General features: G+C 35.2%; 1 protein-coding gene across 5 annotated transcripts in view; it reads right to left on the reverse strand.

Annotated features, from left to right (window-relative positions):
- Positions 1–18,518, reverse strand: part of LOC112048525 (leupaxin) — a 73,961-nt gene that overhangs the window by 10,019 nt on the left and 45,424 nt on the right. For all 5 annotated transcript variants that reach the window (XM_024086075.2, XM_024086073.2, XM_024086071.2 and 2 more), the window contains exons 2-5: positions 15,282–15,526; positions 11,163–11,484; positions 5,624–5,720; positions 298–523 (exon numbers count right to left, since the gene is read on the reverse strand). In XM_024086075.2, the coding sequence (XP_023941843.1) occupies positions 298–523; positions 5,624–5,720; positions 11,163–11,484; positions 15,282–15,526 (890 nt within the window). The remainder of the gene's footprint in view (positions 1–297; positions 524–5,623; positions 5,721–11,162; positions 11,485–15,281; positions 15,527–18,518) is intronic.

Below are 18,518 nucleotides of genomic sequence, written 5' to 3' on the forward strand. Positions count from 1 at the left end.
GATGTTAGCGGCATTATCTAGAAGAGGTACAAGTTTATTCTACTCATAAGCCTGACGATTTCTACGCTACATCATACCAGAACTAAATGGCTTGACGTCTTTGCTGGTCAGACCGCAATTAGGCACGACTGATGCCTCTCATTAGACCAGATCTGACCCAATTTAGAGATTTTAAATCCTATTCCTAATAGCATTACTACCTGCTAAAGATTGGTAGTCAAAGTTCAGTCATAGTTTCTCTATATCGACTCTAACGTCATATTTCACTGACTTTGTAGGTAGGTGTGTTTCACTAACCTTGAAGTCAGAAAGTGACGCCATAAGATCATCCAGCTCTTTGGTGGCGCTAGATGCATGGTGTTGGCGTACGGTGGTGACCACCGGGGCGGGTGGCGGTGGTAGGGGCTGCTGCGCTGGCTCTACCACTGTCTCTTGTACTGTCACAGTCACTTGCTTCGTTCCTGGACGCGGTAGAGTGCCCGCTGTCGATGCAGGCGGTACTGGCGATATCGAAGCCGCGCGACTGATGACAAACAGAAACTTATAAGCGAATTTTTCTTCGTTGTAGTTACTAATATTGTAAATGCTAATGTCCGTCAGTGTAACAGAAACTGAAGGACTTTCGCTTGTACAAAGGTAAGAACCCTTTCACGGTTAAACCACTAAAATGATTTATATGTATTTTGGTACAGTCATAAATCTATATTAATATTATAAAGCGGAAGAGTTTGTTTGTTTGTTTGTTTGACTGAACGCGCTAATCTCAGGAACTACTGGTCCGATTTGAAAAATTCTTTCAGTGTTAGATAGCCCATTTATCGAGGAAGGCTATAGTCTATATATTATCCCCGTATTCCTACGGGAACGGGAACCACGCGGGTGAAACCGCGCGACATCAGCTAGTGAGACCATATGGCTACTTTTGTCCCTAAAAATCAATGGTTCCTAGGAGGATTGACGGAATGTCGATGTGACAACAACACAACCGAAATGTGAAATAGAAACAAATTACAAAGAAAGTGGAAAATAAAATATATATAAAAAGAAATTGAAATGTTCAATTTTAGCAATAATTCCTTAAAGAAAGTGCATCTTCATTTTTGGGTAAACTTAATTAAATTTATAAAATCGGCAGACATTTTTAATGCACCGCAGACGCTATGAAAGCAGCATAATATCAAAACTAGCCAACTTGGAACTGACATTTGGCAAATTGTTCAGACAGGCAGACACTCCTAGTTTAGATTTATTTCTCTTCATTTGTTCCGTATCTATATAATTTATTACACTCGCAGTACGAATATTATAGTGTTGAAATTTTCAAGAAATCAATTAATCTTCAATTTCAAGCTGAACGTTTTCATTTATAAATATGACTATTTATAATTTATTACTCTTGCAGTATAATTAATTATCTTCTATATTGTATGTATAATTAATTATCTTCTATATTGTAGGTAACTCCGCGACATCTTTACGTACAGTATTCAGAGCCTGAAGACGAAAGTCTTCGAACAGTGTGTGTTGCCAGTGATGACCTATGGATCCGAGACTTGGTCGCTAACTATGGTCCTCATAAACAGGTTAAAAGTCACTCAGTGGGTGATGGATGCTGGGTGCTGGATGTGCGACCACGCACCGGAAAGCACAGTGTTGGTCGACCCCTCACTGTGGACATCAAGTGGGTTGCAGGGAGCCGCAACTAAATTAGTTGCGTTTTATCAGTAGGTAGTAGGGAGTGTTTTACACACACCACACGTGCTGTCATACTATTCATACCATAATCGTTATTAACCTATATTCGGCTCACTGCTGAGAACGAGTCTCCTCTAAGAATGAGAGGACATAGGTTAATAGTCCACCACGCTGGCCCAATGCGGATTGGCAGACTGACAGAGAGCGGATTCACACTCTCAGAGAATTAAGAAAATTCTCTGGTATGCAGGTTTCCTCACGATGTTTTACCTTCGCCGTATGAGATACGTGATACGATTTCCTAAAATCGCAGACATGCACACAACTGAGAAGTTGTGTGAATATCTGCAAAGGTGCATGCCCCAGACCGGATTCGAACCTACGTTCTCCGAATCAAAGGCAGAGGTCATATCCACCACCGCAAATCTATAGTAAAAGCGCGAAAGAGTCAAATATAATCATAAGAGTTAATGACCGAGTGTTTTACACACACCACACGTGCTATTCGTACTATAGTGTATAGTCTAGTCTATAGTAGACTGCTTTAGTACAACACAGGAACAATTAATCATTAAGAAACGGAGGGCCAGGTGCAGCCGATGTGTAAGCACTAATTATACAGAGAGGTGCGCAGGAGACGGCGCTGCCAAAAACAATTATGTACTGTAATATTATAACAATGCTAATGTAGCGTGTAGTGTATGATTATTGTTGACGTTCGTACTCAAATAACTAGGATTTATGAAGTGGGGCTCAAAATATAAATGATTCGTTCCAAATCAATACTTTGTGAACCTCAGTTATTGTATATACTAAGAAATGCTTGTTTAAAAAATTTGCTAATACGGAGATTACATTGGGATTATTGAGAGGATTACCAGCAAAATCTCTCTATATCTTGCTTAAAGACCTTGGCCTCTCTAGAACCGCAGCAAGTTCTTTATTAGAACGGGTATCCAAAGCTGTTCTTATAGGATCTTATTAAATTTGGTTAGGCAGGGAGAACAACACGAACGGAGAAGGGGAGTGTTAATAGATTGTCAAGGAATTCTTTATCCCTACATCCACCACTGGTCGCAAGTCTAGAACTAGCCCAGAGTTTTTCTCTCTGTCATGCTATGGATGGATCGCTAAGATATTCGTCTTTACGGCTAAGCAATGTAATAGTTATATTTATTATAACCAAGTAATATTGAAACATATGCAGCAATGTAGATTTTTTTACATATATTAGTATAGCTATAAGTTAAATAAAAAATACGCAACTATTTCTAATAATGAAATCAGTTATTTTAATATGATTTATACGATACTCTTGTAGTCTACTTGACTTAAGTTAAGCTGTTGATTGACTTTTAATAAAGTTAATCTTTGCCTCTTTTCTTGCTCTCTTTTATTTTCTTTTATTCCATATATTTTATTTATATGTTTAATGTATAATGTTGCATGTCCAATCTAATTTCGTACTGAAATTACTAAACAACACTAATAGCAAAAATGGTTTTATTTACGACGTCAGTTAGTTCATAGGAACAAACGTGACGTATCGATCTATTTGTGGAGACCACGAAAATACGTTTTCACACGGCTCCCTGAACGCGCCAAAATATATTTAACCATAATTACATAGGACGCCATAGAACAAAATTAACAAGAGTTCAAATTAGTGGTGTTACGCAAGGTACAGTGCAAATCAAAATGAATTTATAGCTTTTTTATTTCAGGCAGCCGGTTAAACTAAAGGAACGCCAACACAGCAGAAATGCATTGGTAAATTATTAAGAAAGATAAGGGTAGAGGCGTGTGACATCAAAACCCGTTTATCAAAAAAAAAACGTTGCTCAGCAGTAACTCACAAACGGATGGTTATTAATTCATATACATATTTCTGTTTTGCTCATTTAGTTTCACCCACAAGCGCATCTGTCTACTACTTTACTATTGCAACCATAGTCAAACCGTCTTCCGATAATAAAATGTCGATATCAGTATTTGCCTTAAATTTAATTATTTAAAGCAAATTGTAGAAGCCGAAAATGAGGTCAAACTGTAGTAGGTAGCTATAGTAATATGTTAACCATCAAAAGCTTTTTTGTTTGCAAACTTTTTTAAAATCACTTACTGTTTCTATTATCTTAATAATAATTTAAACTCAATTCAGATAGGGAATCTTTAAGAATCTAAAGTAAAATTCAGCCATCTTGAATTATCTGAATTTGATATAAATAATATATTTTAATATATCTAAATAATGGGAACAAATACTCATAAATCGTGTTCGACTATTTGAAGACGTTTTTAATTAACTATGCAAACGATCGATCGCCCGACAGCTGCATTTATTCGCACACTACAACAAGGTTGTATTGAAATTTTATTTCACATTCGTATTAGCAAAATATAGGTTAGTCGCCGTTTTATACGATGTCGTGTAGACACCGAAAAGAGTGTGGATTTCATCCTACTCCTAACAAGTTAGCCCGCTTCCATCTTAGATTGCATCATAAGGAATAAAAAAAAACTAGACTGCTTTGCTTTTAAAAATTACTTTGGCTATCAGATTCATTAGAAAAAAATTGTTATGACCAGATTGATTGGTAAGAAATATCAATCTCTATTACTTATCCCTCTATTGTATTTTTTTTTTATTCTTTACAAGTTAGCCCTTGACTACAATCTCACCTGATAGTAAGTGATGATGCAGTCTAAGAGGGAAGCGGGCTCCGAACTTGTTAGGAGGAGGATGAAAATCCACACCCCTTTCGGTTTCTACACGGCATCGTACCGGAACGCTAAATCGCTTGGCGGTACGTCTTTGCCGTTATGTATTGTATATTTTTAGTTTATTTTCAAGTGCCATTTGCAGTCTTATTCTGCTGCAACTAAAATTATACAAATTTTGTCTTTGTCGTTTATTTTTAACCGACTTCAAAAAGGAGGAGGTTCTCAATTCGGTCGGTATTTTTTTTTTTTTTTTTTTATGTATGTACACCGATTACTCAAAGACGCCTGGACCGATTTTTATAATTTCCTATTCAGAGTAAACAATGACTATTTTAGTAATATCTATATAAAATATAAAACTATAATAAACATTATCTGTTAATTTTAATATACATAAACAACGAAAAGTGAACCGATTTGTATCGAACGGAAAATGCGTAGAAGCATACGTCGAAAAATTGAACTTGAAACAGATTTAAACTGCTGTTATAACGTTTGCAATTTTCCTGTCCCCGATACATGTAAAGGAAAATGAGAACATCGCATGAAAATTAATTTTCGTGCAAAATCTTTGGCATCCGTCCGGTGTTTGCAGTCAAAATAATTATTGATCTATTAAAATTACTTTAGTTCATTATGCGCAACACTGTCAAACGCTTTATATAAATCTATCCTATCTATGTAGATAATAAATGAATTGGATCATTGCCTTTTGCTACTATGATTTAAAATAAGTATTAATTGATAAGACAATTCTTACAGATGATAATTATATTAAACTAGCTGACGCCGCGCGGTTTCACCCGCTTGGTTCCCGTTTTCGTGGGAATACGGTAATAATATATATTCTTTCTCAAGCCTTCCTCGATAAATGGGTTATCTTTCAATGAAAGAATTTTTCAAATCGGACCAGTAGTTCTTAAGATTAGCGCGTTCAAACAAACAAACAAACTCTTCAGCTTTATAATATTAGTATAGATTAATACGAATAATTTAATATGTTACGCAATGTACATGTTATATCAATCGGTATCAACATCACGTACGTTTTCAAAGTTTTGTGATATTTCTAGTTTTTAGATTTGAATTGTCAAAAATCCAACTGATGATTTTCTATAGGCAATCATTGGAAAAATCACCATATTCTATTTTATATTTATTCATAATATTGGACATACAAAATTTAAATATTAGAATCACTTACCCGTTAGGTATATCGGTGCTAAGCTGGTCGAGTAAGGAATCCACAGTAGGCCTCGTGGATGCTGGACTTGTGGCGCCATTTGTTCGAGAGTATCCATCTAAAACAAAAGAATAACAATTTTGAATGTAACTGCCATATTCTCATAACATAATTTTTATAGATTGTGTTCTTTATTGAGTAATATAACTATCTTCAACATTATAAGTATACATATGTATATAAATAAAGGAGATGTCAGATAATCAAATGAATCTTATGTCAAAGGGATACGAAATATTGCCCACCTGTAACAAGTAATTTAACTGATAAGGCAAATATAGATTTCTTTGAAAATTGGCCTCTTCTTAATAAATTTCCTAATTCATATCCAATTTTCAGCTCTGTATCATTCGTATAATTAGGGCCTGACTTTGTATGGAGACTGGCTATCCAATGGGTTATAATAAAGTGAACAATGTTTTTACTGCAATCATTCTATTCTATTTAGAACGTAAGAAACTCAACATTCGATCGATCGAAAGGTTTTCCTCTCATGAACAGAAACAAACTTTTCTTTAAGAGAACGTAGAACATCTATTTTAAAAGTAAGAAACAATAATAAATTATTTACATAGTTGAGGAGCGATGGTATAAAACCGTCTGGATTCAGTGCGATCATTTTGATGTATTGACCGAAATACTCGTAACGTTCTGAAATATTTTCCCGTTGAACGTTTTCATTGCTGTTTAAACATATTACATTACTCAAAGTAACTCGTATTCTCGCATTATATTTAGACTATTTTTATTCGTTATAAAAACCCACTTTCAATGTTTCAATTTCACATTAATAATGCAAACATGAGATACTCCTTGACTTATTCTTTGAGAATCAAAGCAGCTGTTTCAATTGTTAATATAATAACATAATATAACTTCATGTTTTTAATTTCCGTGTAAATAAAATAAGTGTTAATCTATACTAATATTATAAAGAGGTAAAGTTTGTAAGTTTGTAAGTTTGTCACATTTTTTAAATGGGGTAATCTTCGGAACTACTGGTCCGATTTTAAATTACGCTACATTATCGGGGAGTGCTATAGGCTATATTTTATATTGGTATCATATATATTACCCGAGTTATCACAGTTTTTGTCATACAGGTCGGACTCAAAATCCTCTTAAACAGACTTATTCGCATGCGCTGCCTTAACTATTGTGTAAAATTGAAATTAATGTATGGAGACTTTATGTATCTTTAAAAGTTCTACAAAAAAGTCCGCGACACCATATATCTATCTTCTATATATTAGCAGATATAGTACCTTTTGTGTTTTAAAAATTATTAATTTTATATAATTAGTATTACGTCATTATTTATACAACTAAACTTTAATCCTTATTAAAATAAATTATTTAATAATCACAAGGATATTATGGAGATAAGATTTGCCCTTTACAGTATGTTAATTACGCAAATAGTTTCGGAGATAATACAAAATTTCTAAAAAACGCAGAAATTCCGCTATATGACGCCCGGCGCTTTCATTTACGTAGTTCCCGTTCCCGTGTGAATATAGGGATCAAACATAGCCTATGACACTCGCAAATAACGTAGCTTTCTAATGGTAAAACAATTTTCCAAATCGGTCCAGTAGATCCAGAGATTACCTCCTACAACCACACGAACTTTACCTCTTTATATTATTAGCATAGAAGTCTCTATTTCTCTTGGTCATACCACCACTCTCGAAGGACTGGACCGATTCTGCTAAGGGTAGGAGTAAGATAGAGAAGTTACAGGGTAGGGTAGGGTACGGGTAGGGAAGCGTAGGGGTAGGGTAGGGGTACGGTAGATGTAGGGGTTGGGTAGGGTACGGTTGGGGTAGTGGTAGGGTAGGGGTTGGGTAGTGTAGGGGTAGGGTAGGGTAGGGGTAGTAGTAAAGTTGACATCGAAATTTACGCGGACGAAGTCGCGGGCGTCCGCTAGTTTTGATATAAAAAAGCGTTTATCTAATGTAGTAAGAAAAACAACATTTTACACATCTAAAAATTTCCACAACGCTTTATAATATTGTTGTTAATTTGTATTATGGATTGTGCAGTTTTATAATCATCTAATATATAAAATTCTCGTCTATTTATAAATCCGCCGTCAAACAAGCCCGTATAGATGTCTGACATCATCGCTTAATTGCCAGATCAGACACGCTATGTCATTAATTTCCGTTTTACACTTTTCGAGCTCAATACTTTCTTTATTAAATGTTTTAAAATATTTTTCATTAACTGTATACAATAACTAAGTATTATCAAATATGTACTAGGTACATGGTATTTCAATACAATGGCACCAGTATCTGATCGAGAGTTACATATTTATTCCTTTTGCAGTGGAGAACTTTGGACCAAGGAGTCGCAGTCGAAAATTTTCTCCGAATTATTTCATCGTGGACAGCTGTTGCATTAACTGGTTGCCTTAACTGGTAATAGAAGGGTTCGCTCATTTATGCGCAAAATCAGCCTGGCTGCCAAATGCGGAAATGCAGCCAGTATTTTTTGCAGGGACTTCTCCTAATAATTTTCCTTACTTTCTCCTAACAATTCTCCTTGATAACTTTACGATATGTTTTTTATTATATTATTTACTAAAACTTGGTAGACAACGGCCTTTTCCGATCCCCTTGGTTCCTTTTACGATTACTTGTTTTCCTAATACACACAAATCTCACGTTCACAATTGCAAGACTGCGAACTTGAGCCAAAACCATCTTAAAACTACGTAGGTAGTGCCTTAGTTTCTCAGTGATCATAATTAGTGAAGTTAGCGAAAACAATATTTGAAGTCATTGCCAAATGTCAAGAGCGCTAAAGAGATGTTTAGACAGTATCCGTTTGCTGTGATCATGAAAATGTACAATTTTAAGTTCAAAGAATTCAAAGGGATAAGAAACGAATGTACTAAGAACATCGTCTGTGTTATCACAGTATGATTAACCAAATGTGATAAATATCTTGACATTGGATTGATAATAATTTAAAGTGTTGTAGTAACAATACGCTAATCAACGTATGGTTTAATTATTTAGACGACTTCACAAATAAGATTCTTAATATGAAATGGAAAGATTTGTCCAAAAAATATTTTTTCATTATACGAGCAACGTAAACAACAAAACGAAAGAAAATTAAAAATATACTCGGGATATTGAAACGCAAGATAGCTTTAACTAAAACGACAGAGTAGTTAAAATAGAAAAGAATAAACACACAGTTTATATAGATAGGTACGTAGATTTAGATGACCAGATGATTAAGATAAAAACGCACACATCCCGTATATTATCTCCAGTGTTGAGATGTTGATTTTCACAATTCATGTTTTCGTCGGTAACACTGAGGTGTTTTCAATGTCGAAGTGTCGAAATTTTACTGTCGACTCGTGCCAAAAGTCGTTACTGTTCCCACAATGTAAAAATTAATGGCAAAACGTGTAATATATGTTTCTTAATGAACAGATAACTCATAATATACGAGTATTTAGATCCTAAAGTTGATATTAAGGGATTTACATTTTTTAGAATTTAAACTATCGTGAGTGTTATTCATATCAATTGATTATGAAACACCGCTAAAACTCACATACATTTTACATTTTTTTAATCAACTTAAAGAGGCCTCTAAATTGGCCAGCGTCTTGATCTGTCTACCTCACCGTGAGCCAAGTTTCTCAAAGAACAAACTAGGAGAAAATCAATATTTCATAGCCATATTTTAGGACTCGTACCTCGTACTCGAATATCATGATCAGAAGCTGCGTAGGCTCAGCAAAGTTATCAATTATTAACACATTTTGTTTTTTAAAATAATATAATTAAGTATAGGAAATAACCATTCTGAGAAAGTGAATTAAACTTTTCACTCTCGTTTGGAAAACAAACTTGAGTAACTATACCCAAGTTTTAAGAATCAGAAAATACCAGACTTCTGATTTCATTCCAGATCTTAGTGAAATGCGAGTAATAAAAGATGATGCATAACTAATTATACGGTATGCTAAACTTCATAATATGGGGTATCTGTTATGGCTCGAACTTGGTGTACAACATAATAATTTTATCAATATAACAAGGCCAACGTCATAACATCATTTGATTAGTGAATCAAAATCAATGTATGTGTATTGTGTATGTGTAAAGTAGGTATAGTCTATGCAAATTTTAACCAAATCGGTTCAAAGATTGCAGCATGAAAGAGTAACAACATTTCAACTGTGCATCCACATTAATCTGAAATCTAAACTATCCGTGACTCTATTTCAGTACACGTAGGGAAATGGCGGCCTTGCAGACATCCTACTATACTTACCATTTTACTATATTTTCGGTTAGTACTACCACTTGGATAGCATGGCAGCTCTAAGGTTGTAATAGTTTTTATTTTACGAACAAACCTAAAACTAACCTAAAAATATTACAACACCACAAACGATTTTTGCAGAATAAAAAAAGAAGTGAATAAAAATCAAGTGGTAACCTTGTTAGTCAATTTTCAGGGGGCATATTTTGTTACCGGAAGTCTGAAAGATGACTGGTAAGGAACTCCGACTTGCCATAAATACAAGTGAATACCAATATGTTAATAACTTATAGAAGAGCGGTTTTTGAACTGTTTCAATGCTTGTTGGTTTTAAAAGTGTTTTAGATCAAGTTACCTTAAAAATATATTGCGATCAGGTTAGTTATACAACTGGACTAACGAGGCAATTGATATAAAGAAGTATCTGGCCCTTTCTACTTCATCTTCAACATCAGCATTTTTTTCTAAATAAAATTTATCATATATTTTTTAAATACAACTAACATTCCTATGCCCTTCTAACTGGTATAGAAACTGTGCCAAGAGTGTGTACGACAATAATCAAACGAGCGAGGATCGAACCACGACCTCTCGGTGATGAGTCCGTTCCTATATCGTTGAGCTATTGAGGCTTGCCGCGCTCATTGTTTGGCAGAGAGAATACTTCAGAACAGATTTCTCCAGGCCCTTGACGACGCACGTGAAGACTTAACGTCAACGCTCGTGTAGTTCTTCCCGTCCAGCCTAATTTAGTAGGATCCTAGAGCAGCTACAAACATCCATTCTAATATAGACGTTGCTGCAGTTCAGTTTTTTTATCTTCAGTTCTAGGCCAAGGTTTAAAGTTTAAGCAACTTTGGACATCCATTATTATATACCTTGCTGCAGTTTAGTCAGGTCAAGTCTTAATTTATTACGGCAGCTATGGATACACAACCTAATATATAACTTACTACAGTTCTATTCAGGCCAATATCTTAATCTGCTAGAGCATCTTTGGATAACCAGTCTAATATAGAACTTGTTGCAGTTCTAGTCTTAATCTAATAGAGCAGCTTTGGACGTGCAGGCCTATATAAATCTTGTAGCTGCAGTTAAAGCCAGGCCACGTTCTTAATCTAACATAGGTATACCTTGCTGCATATTCAAGTCAAGGTCTAAAATAAGCTGATATTGTTACCTTAATAATATAAATACTCACCAGTCCGATCCGTATACGTATTCTTCTCAACATAGTTTCCGTACCGGGCGTTGCTCAGATCATCCAGCAGCGTGTCCAATTCTGACAGGTTCCCTCGCCCAGTGGTCCTACCATATCCAGGGGACTGGCTAGTATATCCAGGGGACTGACTCGTGTAATTGAATGACTGGTTGTTATAGCCCGGCGATTGGTTGTTGTAGCCCGGTGACTGGTTATTGTAGCCGGGGGACTGACTGGTATAGCCGGGAGAGTGGCCATATCCTGCGGTGTATTTCGCTGGTGCAATTTTTTCGTGTACTGTCGTTGTGTTTTGATAGGTGGGCTGTGGACAAAGAGACATATATTTTAAATAAATTAATTTAAGCTAATTAAACGGATTTATATACCTATAGATTTAGATGACGGACTTGTTAGTCCCATTGTTACCCTATGCGGCTACTGGTAAGGTACTGGCTAATGGTACAGGCTACAGGCCATGTTATATTTAATCTTTTTTTTTTGTTCGAAGAAAATCTCAGATCTCTTGTCAGAAACTCTCAGATCCGGAGATGGAAAATTGGTAATGTTTTAAATTCTGTTGGGTATATTCTTTTAACTAGTGTTAGATTTTTATTAATTAAGCAAAGAGGGAAGTAGATTTAATAAAAAAAATAGCCCGGGTGCAATTTAACTAGGCAACCTACTTGCAATGTGTCAATGTGAATATTTTCTATCGTTTATTTCTTATCCCAATTAAATAACAGATGAGTATATAATTCTTATACTGAATCTCGTACTATAGTGATCATTGCTAGTTCTTCTTAATATTTAACAACAACGAAGTAACAAAGCAGCGACATCTAATATCCTATGTTGTAAACATTTGACATCTATTGGCTGCTCTCCAAGACAGTTTTGCTATCACACGCTTGTGTTTTCTTGTCGTAAATAAGCTCATAGGAACTAGATGGCGCCAAGTCCACTAATTATGATTTTTTTCATTTATAGTGGTATCAATAACAACTAACTATACAGAGATATTTGATAAAACACATAAATCATCAGTCGAACATCAACCAATCAACCTCCCTCGTTTATAAAGTCGGTTTCATCGTTCGGTTACATGTAAAAAATCAAGTTATATGCGATCTAAAACTTCAAACATGAGCTGAAAACTGAAATGTATCATTATCACACTTTACTTATTAAAAAGTATTGTGTCCTGTTTAATAACGCTGTGTTGTATGTCGGTTATCATAACAGAATCCAATAGAAGCCTGAATTGTCTGGTCGTACGAGACATGATCATATCAGCCGATGGACGGCCACTGCAGGACAAAGGCCTTTTGTAGGGACTTCCAAACATCACGATCCTGAGCCGCCTGCGTCCAGCGAATCCCTGCGACTCGCTTAATGTCGTCAGTCCACCTGGTGGGGGGTCGACCAACACTGAGCTTTCTAGAGCGGGACTGACGTAAGATACAACTTAAGGTAAACTAATCTAGGTACTGCACTATATAGCTCGGTAGATAGTCGTATTTAAAAATGACAAGTGCAACTGTCACTGAAATGTAATTTTACTGTCTGGAATTAATAATCTTAAGTAAGATTAATCGTATGTATGATTATTAATTTCAGTCAGTAAAATGACATTACAGTGACAGTTAGTACAGTTAGCATCTACTTATGGGATACTTATATATTCCTAATCCGGCCCTGTCGCAATATCCGTTCTTAGCGGACGTCTACTAACTATAAACTACATCTCTGCCAAATTTCATATTTCTACGTAAAGCGGTTTGCGAGATTTCGTGACGAGTGCCTTTCGCTTTTATATGTAAGTTTACATTAAAGTATACCTTTTTAGATGTTTAGGATACGCTAACATGACTGGCCATAGTAAACTAAGCAGTTTTATTACCAAGAATTTTAGTCAGAGTACTGATTGCATCGCAGCGGAATTCTGCGAAGCTGTGCCTAAGGGAAGAGAGGCTATTTCTGTAGATCATAATTTATTAACGCAGACATAACAAAAGAATGCGTCTCGGGCGTTTATTAAAGGCACCTAATTTATCTTATATGCCCGACGTAGAACGAAATAAGACCTTAACAATGAAACGAAAAGCCTATACGCAGCTCAATCTTAATCTACCCACGAAATCCCCGAGATTCTGATAATTTAGTTTAAAAGTTAAAATAATCTAATAACTTGGAAGGACTGATTGAACTAAAATACAGACGAATATTTTAAGTTATTTCATTTTGAAGTGATTTTTAAATATTTTTCCGTGTGTTTAAATTATTCTATAAAAAAATTGATAAAAAAATGTTTTACCAAACTAAAAAGCGAATAACATCGTATGTGCTGCCTTCTCTGTTTGCTCAGTGCGATCAGTTTGAAGGCGGCACCAAGTTAGTGATATATTAATTCAAGCCGTAAATCATAAAGATTTAAGATTTTCCGACAGTTCTTTCAGAAACGGTACAATTAACACTACCATGACAAATCAACACCTGTGTGTTGTCCTCTGGTACAGGCACTATCATGCCTAAAAGAAGATCTAAACAATGCTATTGTATGGATAAACAATAAAGATTTCTATTTGGTAAGTTAATTTTAAAGTTAAGTAAAAGTATTCATATCGGTACAAAACAGTTAACGAGAGTTCCATCGTGATGATCAATGAAACGAATAGTAAGTTTCGTAGATCTCATTTGATGTTAAGTGATGCAGCCTAAACCCTCATTCGCACGAGAGTTTTTTAGCGTTCAAATATAGTATGAAGTTAAATGAAGTTCTATGTACAACGCCCAAAATTGAAAATGCAACACTGCTCGAATAAAAAGCGTTGTGTTTTAAAAAACGCTATCGTGTGAACATATACTTGGGAATGCATTTGTTGTATTTGAACGCTTTTTCAACTTCCGTTAAAAAAACTCTCGTGCGAACGAGGGCTAAAATGGAAGCGGACTTAGTTAGAAACAAAACCCATACCTCTGACGATTTTTCTGTGGAGTTGTACCGGAACGCTAAATCGCTTTGTCTTTGCCGACAAGGTAGTAATTAGCCACGGCCTATGCCTATTACCAGATCAGACCTTATTATATAAGGAACGAGTGTTTGCTAGTACTAATGTTATATTTCTTTGATATAGTATTTTCCAAAACTCGTGGACTTGAAAACATAGACAAATTAAAAACCAATGAAATTTGCTCAGATTTATTATATAAATTATTCGTAAAAACCATGTGAAGTAATATAATTATGATTTTAAAGCATTATGATTTTAAATGAAAACAACACGCTTTATTACATGACCTTAGCCTTAGTTTATGATTGTGATATTGAAAATGATACGACTAACAACTTACATACGATTCCAAGTAACTGTTTCGCTAAAGATGCAATTTTATATCACTTAGTTCATGGTCCAAAGCGATTACGAGTAGAGTAAACTAACGATGACTTCATACTTGTTTATTCGAGGAAAGATGAACTCTAGATTAAGTTATTCTGTTGATGATACGTTTGTAAAATAGACTACCAAGAAATGCTGAAGAAGCAAAAGAGGATTGTATTACCTTTAAACCGAAAATTAGGGAAAGCAGCTTTGCTTTTAAAAAGTTGAAATTTTAAAAAGTTGTGTCATGTCCTCGGATTCTGGTAACATCAAGGATTTGACTGCAGATTCAGAAAAAAATGATGATGTAATTTTGTGGTCTTTTGTCGTGCATAACATAAAATGACCTCAAAATTTGATTGTTATAAAAATAATAAAACCATAAGTTAGTGAATTATTATATTATTGTAAGGGTTTCTGATATGTTATATTCTGGTTTATTTCTGATTTCTTTACAAAAAAACATTTATAAAAATATTAAGTACGCTGATTTCATAATCGCGAAAGTTTGTATGGATTTATGGATGAATGTTGACCCTTGATTAGCATTTATGCTACTTTTTATCTTGAATCCCGCGAGAGTGGATATGGTTTTAACCCAGGTTATAGTCTATATTCGTTGAAAATTTCATCCAAATGGGTTGAGTAGTTTCGCCATTAAAGAGTAAAAAACATCGCGTTTATAATATAAACAATAGTTGCAATAGAAATTCGAATTTTGAGATAACATCCTACTTACAGATGCAGGTTTGGCGTAATCCGAGTTGATGTTCCTCGAGCCATTTATTGAGCCGTATCCTGTCGAGGTGGGGGAACTGAGGCTTCCTCCTGGTGAGCTCAGCCTTCCTGGGGAGCTGCCGCGGCCGATCGGTGACGCGGTCCGGCCCGGGGAGTTCGTCCGGCCACCGGGCGAACTGGTCCGTCCGCCCGGACTGCTAACCCGGCCCGGGTTTATGGAGTTCTGGAGATCTGCCAGCAGGGCATCTGGAATGGACAGAAGAAGTTCCTTGAGTTACGGTTTAAAGAAACTTGGAGTTGAGGAATATTTTACAATTAAAAGTTTTGTGAGTGAAATGTTGAGTCTATTCAAAGTATTAATATATTCCTTGTCAAAGTATTATGATGGGGTCATGAGCGACTATATAGCCCGACAGGACCGGAGATTCCTAAATTAGGCATAGGATTGAAGGCGGAATTATATTTGTCTGACGTGTCGTATCGTGACGCGACACGTCAGAAGCCACCACGACATGTGTCACAACACATAAGTGTAAACGTTGCCATACAAAATGTATGATACCGATTATGTTCTGATGCGTCAGACAAAATATAATTCCGCCTTGACGCTTCGCCGTATTAGACGGCGGGGTCCCTCATTAACTTTTTCTATAATAAAGTCTAAATACTTCATACTTATATCAGGTTTTAAAAGAAAACTCAATGTTTTTTTAGTCTCTATTTTCAGTCATCATGAGCCAGCAAAGATGAGTAAGTAATCTTATTTATTAACGGCTATTTTATAAACGGCAGGCAGTTAAAAAGCCTCAATAGCTCAACGGTAAGACCGGTCGGACTCATCGCCGAGGGGTGGTGGTTCAATCCTCACTCCGTTGGCCTATTGTCGTACCCACTCCTAGCACAGTCTTTCCCGACTAGTTGAAGGGGAATGGGAATATTGGTCATATTATAAAAAATATGGCAAATATTCTATTAAAAAGAAAGCCAATTTGGTTAAACTGTACATACTCTTTTAACTCTCTAAATTAAAATGACACCTATAACAATAGTTTTATCCTCTTCCACAGAAAACAAATTAATTTCGATAATTACGAGTAGGTGCATAATGTAAATACCTGCTACTTATGAATTTCCTTCATGAATATGAATTTTCAGGTTTAATATACTTAATGAATGAGTTCGAATTTACAGTTCTACATATGAATACCACAGGTATTTTCATTGGAATGTCTATGAGTCATGAAAAATGAATCTCTACAGTGCTTTGTTTCTCTACGTAGCATACAGATAGAGGTATTTTAATGTATTTTTATTGTTGTTTAAAAATCACTAGATGATAATTGCGTAAAATTATGGTTTTCGTATTTTTTTCCCAACTAACAGCCAAATCCAGTCAGTAGTCTCGTGAAAGAGCTAATACCATCATTACGATCAGTGTTTCGCAAATCTCGCAAGAACCCTAGTTTCTTTCGGGACTTAAATATAATATCTATTTTCAATACAAATTTCAGCTAAATCGGTTAAGTAATCGCGGCACTAAAGAAAACCATAAATCTCGGAAAACCATTCGTGGCAAAGAGTACCATATGTGTTAATCCAAGGTATTTATTATCTATCTTCATTTTAAATTTCAGCGAAATTGGTTTAGTAGTTGCGGCGTTTAAGAGTAACAAACATCCATACAAACTTTCTCGTCTATAATATTAAGTAGAATTAGTCCAACAGTACTCAGCTCAGAACCAAACATAGGAATGCTGTCTATTCATAGTTTACGTATTTACCCAGTCATTAAACAACCGGGTGGAATAGGTCATTTAGCCGTGATGTCATGTTAGTTAAAATAAATCGAGGGTCTCCCTAATTGGTTTCAATGAACACGCATTGCACTCACAAATTAACTTGGTGCTTGGCAAAACGTATCGCGGACAATACACTCCGTTCATAGCTTTACACAATCCATACTAATATTATAAAGAGGAAAAGTTTGTGAGGTTGTAGGTGGTAATCTTTGGATCTACTAAACCGATTTTAATACTCTTATAAAGCCACGTTATTTGTGAGTGTCATAGGCTAAATTTTATAACCGTATTTCCACGGGAATGGAAACTACGCAGGTGAATTATACGCAGTCTGCTAGTATTGTGCATACGTAGGTACTTCGACTTTCATATATCGACCAAGCCAATATCAAAGAAAAGAAGTCGGTTAATAACTTCACACAATTTTGTATCTACATGCCTACTTTATGTTATAAAACTTAAAGTATCTTGACCAAAATCAACCATTATCAACCAATGCAAATATTTGCAAGAGACCTTTTGTGCCAATATCGATAATGTTACGTTTAACGACTCCAACGAGGCGAGTATGGGGCTCAAGGTAAACATTTACCAAATTTGATATATTTATATAGATTGCAGGATTGGTGATACGGTCATGAAAAGAAATCATAACGGAGTATAATATCAGAATTAACAGTTACTTATTTAATAAAAAGAAATAGGAAGAATTAAGGAAGCAGATGATAATGATGACATTAAACTGCTTCGGTACGCAGCTACGGTTTAAATATAACTTTACTAGTCCAACATTAAGGCCAATATACCTCCTCTAAACACTAAACCTCCGTACAGTCTTAAACTGAAGTCTATTTAGCAAAGCAACAATAAGACACAGTACAGTTTATTCTCATACATTTGCTTAAATAACTTGTGTGATCGTAAAAAATTAGCATTTTATTGTTTTCGCAAATACGCTTGTTTTGCATTACTAAAAAGTAAAGCCTGGCCTTCGAGTAATGGTGATCAAAAACGAGTTTCATTTCGGGAGGGTTCAACGGTCTCGTAACATCCTTACAGTACAGTTAGCGACGGGAAAATCTTCCAAACTCACTAAATAAATAAAGTAGAGTATTCACATTTGCAAGATTTAAAACTGAGATATCAAAAAGCAACGTTCTCTTATAATTTAAATAACGATACAGTTTTCGAACATGTAAAAAGTAAAAATATAGAAAAAGATTAGAGAAACCTATCAAAAGCTATAGAAAAAACTAAAATTCATTTTAAATCAAAATTAATTCTTTGAATTAAACTTTAGCACAACATCCACCTTGAGAAAAAGATCATAGAAGCATTTACATTACAATCCTAATGTCACGACTTGGCATAACAATATAGTACCGTAGAAAGTAGTAGCGGCTAGTAATAAAGCTTTTATCTGGTTCATCATGTAAGTA

The sequence above is a fragment of the Bicyclus anynana genome, chromosome 5 (genome assembly GCF_947172395.1).
Source record: "Bicyclus anynana chromosome 5, ilBicAnyn1.1, whole genome shotgun sequence".
Classification (NCBI taxonomy): domain Eukaryota; kingdom Metazoa; phylum Arthropoda; class Insecta; order Lepidoptera; family Nymphalidae; genus Bicyclus; species Bicyclus anynana.